Below are 15,651 nucleotides of genomic sequence, written 5' to 3'. Positions count from 1 at the left end.
ATGGAGGACTGGGCGGAGGCGTGGGTCGACAGCTTGGAGCTTAAGTCGGCTTGGTTTGATCAACGGAAGAGAAGTAGGTCTGATTGACGAGATGGGTTTGTTGGCAGAATGGGTGGGGAGATTGGCGAGATGGGTTGACGCCGGGGATGGGTCGGAGCTGGGCTGGCAGCTGGGCTGTGAGATCAAGCTGGCGGTGGAGGAAGAAGAGAGAAGATGAGGAAAGTGGAGGAAGAAAGAAGGGAAGTCGGACTCATTTGCAATTCGGACCAGATTAAAAGAAAGAAAAAATAATACTTTAATCCGGTTGAGGAGTAAAAAATTAAGCTAAAAATTATAAGTATAGCTCAATTGCTGCATGCTCTTTTTGGTGTTTTGATGGAGCTAAAATAACAATATAGCTATTTAGCTCCACTGCTGCAAGTGCTCTTATGAGCCTGCACTACATGGAGAAAGAACCAGTCTTTCTTTGATCGGCCTACTGGTCTCCACATTTTGCCTAAGCCAGGACCTTCGATTACACAGATCGAGGAATGTGAGCCCAGAAAAATCATTAGTGAACTGGAAGGGGGATCGTTTAGTCAATTTTTTGGCTTACCAAACGAGCTTTGATTAAAGAAAATAAATGACAAAAAAATGAAATGATTAAAAAAAAAAAAAAGTTAGAAAAAATTACGTAATTAACTATTAAAGGACACTACTCACAGGAAGGTATAAGGACACCTCTTATAGCACCGCCAATCCTTTTATACAAGGAATATAATTCAAGAATTAAATCAGCACTAATGTAGCCAAGAGTTACATAATTTGTTGAGATATTGGGTTAGAGCGTAAACGGTGTGGACATCTTCCAGCAAGCATCTACTAGACAATCGCCAAAGCTGTGCAACAAGCAGCAGGTACAGTGGCATATGCAATAACCTTCCAGATGCAGTTGACACATAGAATTAGCAAGTTGTTAAGGCCTCCACTTAACATGAATATACATACAAGGGCGGAGTAAATCAGGGCCAGCAACAACAGTGTTGAACTATTAGGGGTTGCATCAAGAGGGATTTAACTGTTCAAGAGGTCGTATAACTCCCTCAAAGCAACAAAACAATTTCAAGTGAGCCGGAAATAAATGCACTTCCACACTGTTACTTTTGTCATGAAACTTCCTGCAGAGCTAGGTTTAACTCCTGTGCTGACTTTGCAACTGTTCCCCCTCTTCTATGGGTAAAAAGAGAGCAGGAATAAGGAAAATGACATCTCAAGAAAAAGTAAATAACATTATAATAGAGCAGTCAAGCGACGAAATAAATTACATTAGGTACCTGGTAAGGGCCAGTAGGCAGCGTTTGACTTTTTCAAGCTCTATAAAGCATTGGTTGCACCGCTCCAGTCTATGATATGAATTAAGAAGTAGCCAGCCCAAATGCTTAATATCTGAATATTGAATTTTCAGAAAGAAAAAAAAATGTAGATGAAGCTAAACACACCTTTGCTCGGCCTCAATATCTACACCAACAGATGATGATGCTGATAATGCTGAATAGATGACTGGACCAAATATTCTGACCAGCTTTAGCAGCATGTCCAAAGAGATGCTTAGATGCCTAATTATGGTCAGACTGTCAGATAGTGGCCAATCAACCGCTAGATTGTGAACATAACTAAACTAAACATCATTATATTACAATGTAAGTGTAAAAGGTTGAGAGGCTCAAGCCAAGGCTCCAAAAAGATTAATTTCTTCATGTGGATGGCTGTTTGGGGAATGATCCTGACAAATGATAATCTCTTGAAGAGAGGAATTACTCTAGTAGATTGGTGTAGAATGTGTAGGTGCAGTAAAAAGACTGGATCATTTTTTTTAGATTGTAAAATTACATATGCATTGAAGAGTTGTCTGTATTTGAGGTTTCATTGGTAATGGCCAAAGTAGCGTTCATCTCCTATCTAGATGGACTTTGTTTCACAAACACTCTTTTTGTTTGAGATCTCGCCCCCTTATGCCTATCTGAACACTGGATAAAGAGGAACCATCAAACGAACTATCACATTAGGGAATGTTTTGATATACACATTACAAATTTAAACATAAAAACAGTAAGGCATGTTCCAAAAGAACTATCACACCTTCGACAAACATAAAAGGTTCCAAAGTATTCACTAGATTTTATGCCTTAAAAATACATAATAGGGTATTGACTATCTTTTTTTTTTGATAGGTAATCAAAGATTTATTTCATAATTGCAACTCCTACAAATTGACTATCAACTCCTACAAATTGCAAGTCTCAAAAGCCAGTTGCGTATCCTCAAATATTTCACGTGCCAAGATAAAGGGGAAGCAAAGAGGGGTTTCCTACAACTAAACTAAACTAAAACTATCCTTGCAATAGTGACAAGGGAAAAGATAAAAAAAACAACCATTAATTGGATGGCCCAAGAGTGGTTTAAACAAGAAAATACAACCGTATCTCTCTATATGATAAAAGTAAGGGAAAACCATACAGAAACTACTTTATTCATATACATATCAAAAAATCTAAGGACAATTAATTTCACAACTTCCAAAGTGGCAGTTTGTGATTGACATGCAGTAAAAGTGATGTCAGTAGTGATTTTGTGTGAAAATGACGTATTACAAATTACAAGCTGTCATCTCAACTAGAAATGAAAAAAGTTGTGAAATTTGTTGCTGTAGGCTGTACCAAAGACATGGAACCTCAGAAAGAACATTAAATCCTTCAAGTATTAGCCTTTTCTGGGTCCCTCTGCAGAAAAATCTGGGAGAGATTGATGGTAGGCAGCCTTACCCCTAATTTTTTGAGAGGCTAATTCCTATATTTAAATCTGTGACACATTGCTTGGGTGGATGGGTGTTAACTAACTAGAAAAACAAATACCAGAAAGAAAACACAGCCACAAAATTCTTACCTATCCATGTCACTTTCAAGAAGGCCTGTGAGAAGTGGTAGAAGACACGTGAAAATATCCAGCGTGACAGTATCAATTTTCTGTGTCATAATGCTAACTACATCGGCAACAACCTGCAAACAGCAGCATACAGCAGGCACAAGACAAGATCTCTTCAAAAAACTAGTGCTAGAAAATAAATTTGTAGGAAAAGGAAAATAATAATAATAATAATAATAACAACAAAGCTAAGATATACTTACAGCATGATCAGCCATTTTCTCCATTACACCAATAACCCCCTTAACATCATTCCTTTCCCAATATCTATAAATCACCTGCAAAAAATTAGACACGAGGTTCAACATTAGTTGACGTTAGCAAACTGATAATAAACATAAGCCAAATCTAGGTCATATCAAGTCAATCAAATTGGGCACTACTGTAACAAGATTTACAGAAGCAGCATACTGTTCACTCCTACTTTAAGACTTTCAATATTGCCCTATTGATTGATAGGCATTTAGACAAAAACCATTTAAGCAAGAAACAAAACTGTGGAACCAATGGCAAATCTAGGGAAATAGAACGAAGCATGAATAATTCAAGATTTAGATTATATGATGATAAAAATGTTTTACAAAACACAAATATGATAAACGCCTTTGAAACAGATAGTTTCTTAGCAGAAAATCACATTGAAATTCAATTAGCTTTATTTTGACTAAAACTCACCAATAAATGGAAAAATTTTAAAGCCAAAACTCACTAATAAATGGCTCAAAAACAGAGTAATCATAAACCTTAAGGCAAGAGAAACAACATAGCTTCTACCGAACTAAATTTACTTATTAGGTCAACTTCCCATTTTTCTACCCAAACAACTGATCAAGAAGAAAATATACAGCAAATTGCCATCTAAAGAAATCTTGACTTGAAGAAAGCACCTGGACACAAGACCATGTTACATAATAATACACAAGAGACTAATTATACACAAAATAAACACATCAGCAAACCAATTTTCTAGAACAGGATATGGGGACACTGGGGATCCAGTATTTCAGAAACACATAATCTTACTATATCCTTCTACTACTATTACTACTATCATGCCCTTAGATAATTACACATTTTTCTTCGATAAGATTTGAACATAAGACCTATTTGAGTCCCACCCTTATTCCCTTACCATTATACTCATTCCATACAAACACCATCTTTCTGTAGCTTGATCAAACCATGACTACCACTCATAGGCCATGTCTATGATGTCAAAAATAATATTGTATTCTTTTGGACAGAAAATTCATCAGAATTGCTGGACCAACCAAAGGCCTTCTCAGCAGTGTATACCATGATGGTGGCCTGATAATATACAGTCAACCCTCGACAATAAACACCTCATGGATTTACAGAGTTAATGAATACTAAGTTTCACTATGTTTTTCAATAATAGCAAAGGTATCCTGGCATCTAGCTCCCAGAATGTACAAGCACTCCATTAAAATATATTTTCCATTTACATACATACATACATATATATATATATATATATGAAAAAGGGAAAAGCTTACGAACACATAAACTAGCCTAAACAATTACAATGACAAATTAGGCTCTAAAAGAAAGAGCTTATGAAATATACAATGGAGTGCTTGTCACTAGTTCCAAGAATACAAGGCCACTCGAACAACGTCATTAGTGCTTACGAATGCTTCAACTCCACAATAGACCTGTCCACACCAACGTAGGTGTGATTGTTCCTCTTCCTCAATTCTGCTCACATTAGACATAATAGAGCTAACTTCCAAGCAAATGAGTCACCATGCTTACCAACACCATTTTTTGCAAAACAATTCAACTGATTCCAAGAGCAAGTGCATAACTATATTCCCAAAAGATAAGTGGGTATATAATTATTAAAAGCAAAGACAACCCAAAAATAAAACAAAACCCTTTCATGAAACCATGCAGCATGCCATAAAACAATAATTCATAATCTATTAGGCAATTGATGCTCATGGATAATGTTAATATTTTAAGATTTCTTGAAATTTTATTTAATCATTGGTACGTAACAGAGTTATTAAGCATCCACCATGCACAAAGCCAGTTCCCCATGGAAAATTAAATATTGCAGATGATTTATTTATAAATGTTAATTATTAGAGCATCCAACTGTGAAATCCTGAAAGCCAATATGGGATGTATATACTCAAGTATATTCTCATAACCCTCATAAGAGATTCGCTAGGCATTTGAAAAAAAGAACATATCACAATAAGAAAATCATTCAGACAACCCCACACTTCAAACTAATAAAATTTATACCCCAAAGTTCCCCCATAGTATAAAGGCAGTATAACCATAAGAAATTTATGTAAAGGATCAATATATATATATATATATATATAACAAATAATGGCCTCCAATAAACCATGAGCAAAACTTCATTCAAGATCACCTGCAACTTGGCTGAACGAGACTGCATAGAGCTGACAAATTGGTCATGTTGTTCCATTACATCTGCAATAGCATCCTCATCACTAGCAGACTCTGTTTCTTTCTCAGCAGACGGAGAATATCCTCTCTGTTTAAACTGTAAACAGAAATAAGATGGAACTAATAGGTGAAAACTTAATCCAAAAGCTTTTTGTGCAAGTCCATTAATATAATATGTTGGTATACCACTTTATCCAAGTGTTTAAGCCATTAATGTTATGTTAATCACTTAATTTTGTTATTACTATCCAATATGGAACTAAACAACTCAATCACATAGCCAGTGTTTATTTTTCTAAAAATCCTCTCATTCATGTGGGAGACTACCTACCTTCGCTTGGAATGGGCGACATGAGCAATTCTCTTTTTTTTTCATCTAAACAAGCAAAATAGAGCTTTAACCCCTACAGACTTGCTACTTATACAGCAGCACAACTATCAAGTAGATTAGGCAAAGAAGCAAAAGAAAATACACCCGAAACATTTATCCACTCAAACAAAGTCTTGAGGAATAAAAGGTTCAGGTCATGGATAATTCCCTTGGAAAAGCATTTGGAAGCCTAAAGTCCAAACAAAGGTGGCATTCTTTCTTTGGGTTGCTTCATTCGGAAGTTCTTAACAGAAAATAACTTAGGAAGCAAAACACTGTAATTTTAAGCTGGTGTTTTATGTGTAAGGGGAGTGGCAGACTGGATTACTTAATCTTGCATTGTCCTATTGCAATAGAATTGTGGATTATGGTATTTGTTCTCCTTGAGGTTTAGTGGGTGATGCCTGGAAGAGTTGATGATTTACTAGTTTGCTGGCAAGGTCGATTTGGGTGACATTGGAATAGCACTAAATGGAATGCAATCCTTCACTGCTTATCATGGTTCATATGGAAGGAAAGAAATTTAAGAAACTTTGACATGTGAGAGCACAATTCTAGGGCAGCATTAGGAAGTCTCTCATTCTCAAACTTATTAGTGTTTATTCATCATTGTACTTTTAGCAATGTTTAGTATGTTGTACATCTAGTATACTTCCCGAGTACATGATGCCTTTCTAGTTTCTAATGAAAGTATTATTAATTAAAAAGAGCACAGTGGAGAGTAAGATCAAGGGTTCAATATCACCAGGTGCATCGTAACTTACCAATCCCTATATATATATATATATATATATATTTGATCCAGCAAAATGGCATTCATCAAGAATTTCAATAGAACAGTATGTATTCTCTTAAACTATAACATATTAGCATTTTGATGCTAGTCAAAACGTGAAGGAAGGAAACATTATAAGAAAAGGTATAACACATTTGAGATATGGTCATACCGCATTGAAGGGGAGCATGTTAGCTGTAGAGACAGAAGCAGGGGGAATACTGGAAGCAGGTTCCTCATAATTAGGAGATCTTTCCCTTTTCTCCCAATTCACAACAAGTGAACGCGTTCTACCTGAATATTTTGTAATGTACCATTAGTGGTACTTCATAAGATCACTCAAAAATATCAACAATATGTAAGAATAACTTTTACCTGCTTTCTGACTTTCAGTAGAGCATGCATCTCTGTTCAACTTATGCCCCCGAGTATCATCTTCAAAAATATATATAATTAAAATTAAAAAAGGAAATTTAAGCAGTAAGTGGACAATTCAAAATCTCAAGTCAAGTCCCAGATGTAAAATTTAAGACAAGATAGATCCAAAACCAATGGCAAATGAGAGCCACAAATCATCCCAACATAACAAAATCTTATGAAGCAGAAAAACATCACAAAAGGGAAATTGATCCTCAATCAATCATTAGTGAATGTAAATGACTAAATGTACAATGTTATCTCTTATTTATAGTCATCTCCCCCACCCCCCCCCCAACCCACAAAAAGGAAAAAAAAATCACCCTAGTTGGACCATATCTCAAAGTAGTTTCTTATTTGAATTTTTCTAAACTTGCTACATATGTCATTGGCTTTACTTTCAAACAAGTCTGACATGGCCCTTTCTTTAAGTGAATAATTATTGTTGATTGCATTATAATTGGTGATATTTTTTTTTTTTAGTATTATGCCTCTTTCCTATGGATGTCCATATGCTAAACTTCCCATTCTCACTTTTACAGATGAGATGTTTCTATCAGGACACAACCTCATGGTAGTTATTGGGTCTGGTCACACTGAAAATATTTCACTAGAGAATTTTAACTTTTAATCATGAAGAAAAAGAGTCAAAATGTAAAGTAAAAAGAAAATAAATGTTAGGCAAAATATTGTAATTATCCTGACCAACAATCAGCCAGAAATGATATGTATAAATCAAACAATTTGGTAGACGTAATTCTAAAGGTAACATACAACTTGCATGCTGATAGCTAGCAGCTGACTCTGTCATTGAATTCATTTCATGCTTACTAGGTCCAATAAATCTATCATCCTTCATGCTCCTTTCTTCAGCAGATACTCCTTGAGTCAAGCTTTTAGCAACAGGATGTATATTCCTATCTGTGCCACTGCTTAATTCAGCAGCCTTAGAACCTGTGAATTCAGGCACAACTGAGACAATTTGTTTATCCACTTCATCTCTGCTATTTGATAGTTTTCGGAAATCAGTTGCCTTTGACTGCAAAGAAAATGGCATTGTTCTTGCAGCTAGACCAACTTCCTTTCGGGAATCAGCTGCTTGCTCTGACCTCATATTGGTTCTTGGGACAATTACAGGTATCACATCCAATTTGTTAATAACTGGAACACTGGCAGTTGACTGAGCCTTTGTGGAATTCCTCTTTGGAGCTGTTCCACTAGGGACTGCCATAGAACTAGCAGGAACTGTTTTTGGACTGGCATTAAAACTGATCCTCTGAGGAGTACCAGGTACACTTCCTGTGGCTTCAACCATAACGAAGAACCAGAAATGAGAAAATCTGACGACAATTAGAAATATTATACCTAGTAAATGATTTCAAAAATGAAAATTTCAAAAGAAAGGCAAAAGGCAGTGGTCAACCAAAAATCAATAACTGGTGAGCATTAAGAAGGAAAAAAATAATAAATAAAGAACAATGCTACATACATGCCAAAAGTTTTGGTTCCTTAATAGGATCTGAATTTTGAGAAACTGACAACCTCCCAAGAGATTTTGTTTCCTTCACTAAGGGATCTGAATTTTGTGAAACAGCTGGCCGACCCAAACTAGCCTTAGCAGTGTTCTCATTTAGTACTGACAGATTCCCACTTGAAGAAGATTTAGATTCTGAATGGCCATTTAATCTTGTAACATTACTAATTGCATATGGTTCTATGCGCTGTGCAAGAGTTAAGAAGTTGCAAGCAACACATCAGTTCAAAATAAAAATCCAACACAGCCAGCACTGAAAGACAAGAAAAGACACATTCATAGGTAGAAAGGAGGATAATCTGAGTAATACCGAGATATCTACAACCCATACTCCAACACAACTCTGATTGTACGAGCAGCCAAGAAGCTTTCCCTCATGAACATTAAGATCTGACAATCTAGACCATCCCACATCCACAGTGTCATGGCTTCTTATTGGTTCCCATGAGAAAACCTATAAAGCAGGACAAAATTAAATGAAAAAAGTATCACTAGCTTAACACATCACCTTTATAAATAGATGAACCATCACTATAGCTTACCTTCAAACTTTCATGCAAACCACATAGTAGGGTCCTCCCATCAGGATTAAAAGTCAAACAACGAACTCCAGTTGTCTGCAATAGCAATGAAAAAAGTCATACAGATCACTTCCCTGTCACAAAAATCTAAAACTGAAAATTTCAACATTCAACTCTATGAGCAATAATGCCATAAGACATAAAAATACCTCTGGTCCAGCTGAACCAATAAGCTCAAAGGTTTCAAGGTCCCAAAATTTAACAGTCCTGTCTGCTGAACCTGTGCAAGGGATAAAAAAAAAAATAAAAAATAAAAAAATAAAAAAAACAAGAAAAATATATACCAAAAAAAAAAATCATTCAGAAGTGATGTGTGGGTTTCAAGGATTATATAAGTACTTTTAGATTTAAGAGGGTCATGCACGCAAATGTAAAAAACTATAAAAAAGAAACGCATGCAAATGTAAATAAAAAGAAAAGAACAAAGTTTACCTCCAAACCAATTTGGGAGGAATTTCCTCCAACCCACTACATGGCATTTCAAATGAGTATCCATGTGTACTTTTAGTCACATGATTTATTTAGAAGTCATGTGACTTATTTAAATAATTTAATGAGCCATGTGATTTAATACATGTGGATGGTTATATGAACCACCACATAATAGGTTGGAGGAACCGGTTTGGAGGAAATCTTTATCCAAAAGAAAATTATCTGATATTAACATGGAGTGGGTGTGGAAACCAGTAAAGGGGAAAAGTTGCTAAGATCTATGGGATGACTAGACTTATATTTTAAAAATGACTAGATAGTTATGGATCATTAAAACATATTCCTTTAGACATTCAGACTGATCTTAAAAGGAGTGAGCACTCAAATACTATAAACCCATCTAAGAATATCAGATAGGCTTTTTGTCATCAAGTCTTTGCACTATAGGCTTTGTGTCTAAGCGTGAAAATCATGTTAGTAATCCTTTTCATTTAGTAGATTCAGATATTTGGGGTCCAATAAAAGCTTCTTCATATTTAGGATTTAGGTATTTTGTCATTTTTTGTTGATCATTCTCAGGACAATCAAAATCGTACTTAATTTTCAATCGTTTTATATGGAAATAAAGACAGTCTGATACTTCAATTCATAAATTTGAGTCTGATAATGCACGTGAATATTTTCATACATCTTTGTCTTAACTTTTTTTTTTGATAAGTATCTTTGTCTAAACTTTTTGATGATGATGGCATGATCAACCAGTCTTTTTTCTTTTCTTTTTTAATAATTTGATAGTTAAGGGAGGGGAAATTTGTATCCTGAATGTCTCGGTAGGAAACAATAGGAGGTGCCAATTGAGCTATAAGGCTCTTGGCTAATCCACCAGTCTTCCTGTCAATATACTCCAAAAGTAAATGGTGTGGCAGAGCGCAAGTTTTGACATTTTATGGAAGTTACTCATGCATTGTTATTTTATGAGTGTTGACAAATCATATTGGAGTGATGCAGTACTGATAGCATGTCTTAGGTCATTCTTGGTGGTCATAAATCTTATACTGTATTGTCTCCTAAAAGACTTTTGTTTCGTTCACCGAGATATTTGGGTGCATTTTCTATGTTCACAATTTAGGTCCACGGGTGATGAACTTGATCTAGATCAATGAAGTATGTTTTCTTAGAGTATTATTCACCTATGGTTTGCTATCCCTTAGTTAGATGTTACATTACTCGAGTCTACCTCTAATTTTTATTCTCCCTCCAATATTGAGGGTTCCCTTGTCTCCCTCAATTGGCTTCGTTATCTCCTTGAACCACTCCTAAGAAACCACTAAAAATTTGTTGCTATCAAAACCCACCAACTAAGAGAATTTTCTAGGGAAAACTTGAGCAAGTAGAAAAGTATGAAGCAGAGTGTTGTCTCTTGATCCAGTGTAGCGATTGAGTATAGGTCTATGACCCATACATCATGTGAACTTATGTGGATTAAGCATCTTCTCGAGGAATTGAGGTTGCAATTGCTTATGTGCAACAATAAAGTAATGATTCATATTGCTTTTAATCCTATGTTCCATGAGTAGAACAAGCAAAGAGAGGTGGATTGTCATCTTTTTTCAAGAAAGAGAAGAAAGTGGTGTAATTGCCACTAGGTATGTCTCTACGGGAACTCAGGCGGCTAAAAGTTCACTAAGCCTTTAGGCAAGACACATTTGGATTTGTTGTGTTTGGATTTGCCATGTAACAAGCTAAAATTTTATATATATATATATATATATATATATATAGTTTGAGGGCAGTGTTAGGAATATATAATAGTAAGCGACAAAAAGTGAACTACCATTGTAATTACCTACATATATAATGTGTGTGCGCACTAGGGTAAATTAATTAAACCCTAAATACACTTGCCAAAACATAACAAGTGCATAGAAGTTTTTTTTTTTTTTTTGATAAATATAGTAATAAGAAAACATGCCATTCAAACCCAAAGATATTATAGCCAAAACCGTAGGTTGTTTTGTTTAACTTTTCTTGGTGTCTTACACTTGGTTTAGCTATCAGAATCAAGTTTGAGTTTCAAAAAAATATTAGGTTTCCATTCAAACCCAAAGATATTATAGCCAAAACCGTAGGTTGTTTTATTTAACTTTGCTTGGTATCTTAAACTTGGTTTAGCTATCAAAATCAAGTTTGGGTTTCAAAGAAAATATTAGGTTGCCATACATTACTCTTCTTGGCTAATCATTGCATGTATTGCATCAAAAAGTAAATGAACAAATAAATCACCAACAATATTATTCAAGGGGGAAAGAAACAGCATATGTGAGGATAATAAGAGTCATAAATAAACAAGAAAATCTAACCAGTTGCCAGCAAAAACTCATGTGGATGAAAGTCTATGCACTGAATTTGGCCTTCATGACACTTGAAATCATGCAACAGCTTTCCAGCGGTCAGATCCCATAACTGTTAAGAAGGGCATATCATAAAGTCTTTTTTTTTTTTAAATCTATTAACAAAGGTATAAAGGTGTTTAAGGATTTGTCTTTATCAATGTAGCCAAGACACTAATGGTAGAAATCAATCCACTATTCTTAGCCCTTATATGACCATCATGAAATAGCTTTCCAGCAGTCAGATCCTGCTGTTAATGTATGTCTAGGTAGATTAGTTCTGCATATATGCGTCTAGCCATGCAACACAGGCACTGGAAAAGAGCACCAACTTGGGGCCAATATTGAAATGAACTTTAAGAAAGTCTGTTCCTGCCACATGCAGCTCAAGTGGCAAGACATGCCAGGCTCTAAAATAACTTACAAGTCACTCAATTGGGGGGCATTAATGTGCATCACACAGCCCATTAAATCATAATGTAAGGCATTTATGGCCCCTTTCCTACCCTCCAAGCTCATGATGCATGCATATATACTGTGCAACAGGCACACAAATGTGCATGAAAATGCAACAAGCACCTTACAGCGTGCATCCAGCTCAAGAAACTGTTAAATAAGTTTCTTTGTCACACAGGTCTACAAGATTAAAAAGTGGCAGGTTCTATTTTAGTTTTTTTTTTTTTTTTTTTTTGGGGGGGGGGGGGGGGTGGGACTTTTTGTTTCATTTTCATCAGAAGACAGTGAATTATTGATGAATTCTAAGTTCTAACCTTGACAGTGTTGTCCTCGCCACCAGATACAACCCAACGGCCATCCGGGGTAAATCTGATTGCATTCACCCCTCGAGTGTGACCCTTGTATGTGTGGATACACCCCTTCTTTCTGATATCCCATATCTTCAGATTCGTATCCAAAGAGCCAGATGCAAAGAACTCCCCAAAGGGATGAAAGTCAACAGATATGCAATTGGATCTGTGACCCGTTAGTGTACGAACAACTGCACACAAAATCACATTGCAATGACAACATAACATTGATAACCAAGGCACTAATTGAGGTCTGATAAGGAAAGCCATTCTCAAAATCAGAGCCATAGAATTGTTCTGTATAGGCCCAAAGAAATTGGGATATAGAAATTTTTTATTTATTTAAAAAAAGCATACTCTTTGCCTCCTCTAAATCCCAAAGCTTGATTGTACCACTAGCGGCTCCTGCAGCAACTAACACCTCCGAAGAATCAAAGCTTACGGAATCAATTCCACTTGTATGTCCAGACAAACTCTGGGTATGAAGGCAAAAATATTAGATTATAAACATAAGAATCATAGGTAGTGGTAGTAAAAGTCACCTAATCAGTAAATGTGCATTAATATGAGTTAAAATCACAACAGAAAGAAACATTATAAAAATGGTAAGATAGTTGAAAGGAAAGATAGATTTGAAAGTGATAGGATACGAACCAGGATGGCGTTGGGTTTGCCAATAGCCCAAAGATTGACCTTGTGATCCTCTCCGCCAGTGACTAGAACCCTGGACGACTTCCTGCCAATCTTGAGGCAATTCACGGCGGAAGAGTGTGCTACAAATTCCTCTGTTTGATAGTGTGGTTAAGGCTAAATAACAATAAAAACAAAACAAAAGAAAGAAGAAGATCTGCACAACTGAATTGACAAGTAGGGACATTTTCAATGTCCAGAATGAAACCCTAGATAAACAATAATAATAATGATTTGAATTCTACAATATCAGTAATATTAGCACAGATTAAAAAAAAAGGATACGTAGCTTGTAGGCGCGTTTTGTAGTCATTTTGGCATGAAAGGGAATAAAAAGAAAACAGAAACCCTAGCAATCGTAATTGCAAAATGAAAAGCAAAGCAATTGGATTTAGGATTTAGGATTTAGGAGCAGACATCCGAAACGACGATTGATCTCGGATTTTATTCAGCACCGTAAAAAGATCTCATTATACAGTTCCAGATCTCGACAACCCAGGCCAAATCTCCACCATTTCAATGACCCCATTGTATGCATAAATTCACTAAGAAGAAGAAGAATGAAAGAAATGTCAGTAACTCTGAGAAGATCAGAATTCAGAAATGAAGACAATGATTGATTGAACTCACCTTTTTTTTATATATATTTTTGATTTTGTTGAAAATGAAAAGGAAAACTGAGAGAGCAGTTGAAGCTACTCCTCCTCCTCCTCCTCCTCCTCCACTCAACAAAACCCTTTTTGGTTCGTTCTTCTTAATAACTCTGCTTTCTTGGCACTCAAATACGAGAAAGAGTGTATGTACCTCGTAACTCCCAAAGCATCCAAATATTTTGATCCTAATAAGCGTCGTACTACTGTATCTGTATGTATACTTCTTCTCTACTACTACTACCACTACTACTACTACTTAAACTTAAACTGCTGAGAGAGAGAGAGAGAGAGAGAGAGAGAAAAGTATTTAGGTTTTAGAAAGAAATTGGGGTTTCAAATTATGAGAAGAGCTGCAACAACCCGGAAGAGCATCCGCAGACACGGAAAGAGAAAGAGAACGCACTCAAAAGTTCTTAATTAAAACTCACACACCACACCAGAATGAGAAATGAATGAAAGGAGGAGGCGCTTTCACGAGATTATTGTGCTTGTGCTTGTGCTTGTGTCCCTCCTCTACCTCTATCTCTCTCAAGTCTCAAGTAATTATTATTTAATATTAATAATATTATTTTTATATTTATGTTCAAATTAATCTTCCATCTTAAAAAAGTGGGAAAAAGAAAAAGGTAAAACATTTTAAGGAAATTTAAATGAGACGCCATGTGTCCCGTCCCGTGTGAAAACTACGTACCACGGGCCGGGTCTCTCTATCTGTCTCACCCACACCCACCTTCCAATTCCCGTTTGATTTTCACTCTCCCTCCCTCCTTTGAAATCAAATTCCACCAACACAACACTCTCACTCTTTCATCCACATTTTCATACCCCACCCCATCATTTACCTTCTCTTTATCTCTCCTCTACCTCTTTTTTCTTTTTCTTTTCTTTTATTTACAATCCAATAAAATATTTCACTCTTTTTTCTTTTCTTTTTTCTAACATTTCAAGTGTGACATCATTTTGCCTATGTGTCACACAACTCCATTTTTAAATAAATAAATTGTTTTCACTTCTTTTTTTTTTTTTCTAGGTTCTAGCATTTCAATTCAGCTACAGCTTGCTACAGAGCTAAAAATGTTGAACGTTACAATTGCCATCAATAATATAATTTTTTAAATAAAAATATTTTTTTTTTTGGTAAAAAGGGAATTTCATTAAGAACTAAAAAGCAAAAACAGGTTCAAAACAAGGCCTGTTACAAAACAATCCACGGCAATCTGCCTCCAAACAAGAAATTAAGTCCACAGGCGAACTGGAAAACAACTTAAAATCATAATCTAAATTAAGTCCTAAGTTGGCTATCCGGTCTGCACTCCTATTAGCTTCCCTGAAGACATGTCTAATGCTCGTTTGGGGAATATGGGTAACCAAGTGTCTGCAATCATCCATAATAGAAGACACAACAGTATTAGAGTTGGCTTAGAGATTAAAGGCATCAACAATAGCTTTAGCTTCTAGTTCTATAATGATTGCCTAAACATTAAGCTACTGACACAACAGAAGCCCATCTCGGAGTGCCCATAGTTTAGCAGTAAAGCTATTGGCTATGCCTATTCTTCTAGCGAATCCCCCAATCCAATTCCCATTCTCATCTCTT

At 35.8% G+C, this 15,651-nt stretch overlaps 1 protein-coding gene across 3 annotated transcripts; it reads right to left on the bottom strand.

Moving 5' to 3' along the window:
- Positions 1-656: 656 nt before the first annotated feature.
- On the bottom strand, positions 657-14,578 carry LOC115966021 (katanin p80 WD40 repeat-containing subunit B1 homolog). 3 transcript variants are annotated; one of them, XM_031085377.1, is made up of 19 exons: positions 14,032-14,282; positions 13,687-13,946; positions 13,366-13,496; positions 13,069-13,186; positions 12,676-12,902; positions 11,876-11,978; positions 9,233-9,303; positions 9,045-9,119; positions 8,813-8,956; positions 8,458-8,689; positions 7,743-8,273; positions 6,927-6,986; positions 6,724-6,845; positions 5,369-5,503; positions 3,165-3,239; positions 2,923-3,035; positions 1,479-1,595; positions 1,314-1,382; positions 657-1,209 (listed from the first exon to the last, which is right to left on the bottom strand). In XM_031085377.1, exons 2-19 carry the CDS (start codon positions 13,712-13,714, stop codon positions 1,146-1,148), a joined length of 2,415 nt encoding a protein of 804 aa, XP_030941237.1. In that variant the 5' UTR covers positions 13,715-13,946; positions 14,032-14,282; the 3' UTR covers positions 657-1,145. The 3 variants fall into 3 exon arrangements, with proteins under 3 accessions (XP_030941237.1, XP_030941295.1, XP_030941320.1); XM_031085435.1 differs by having other exon boundaries at positions 660-1,206; positions 14,032-14,578; XM_031085460.1 differs by having other exon boundaries at positions 727-1,209; positions 7,800-8,273; positions 14,032-14,578.
- Positions 14,579-15,651: the final 1,073 nt, after the last annotated feature.

This window comes from Quercus lobata, chromosome 1 (genome assembly GCF_001633185.2).
Source record: "Quercus lobata isolate SW786 chromosome 1, ValleyOak3.0 Primary Assembly, whole genome shotgun sequence".
Classification (NCBI taxonomy): domain Eukaryota; kingdom Viridiplantae; phylum Streptophyta; class Magnoliopsida; order Fagales; family Fagaceae; genus Quercus; species Quercus lobata.
The sequence above is the reverse complement of the archived record's forward strand: the minus strand, read 5'-3'. Positions and strand labels throughout refer to the sequence as shown.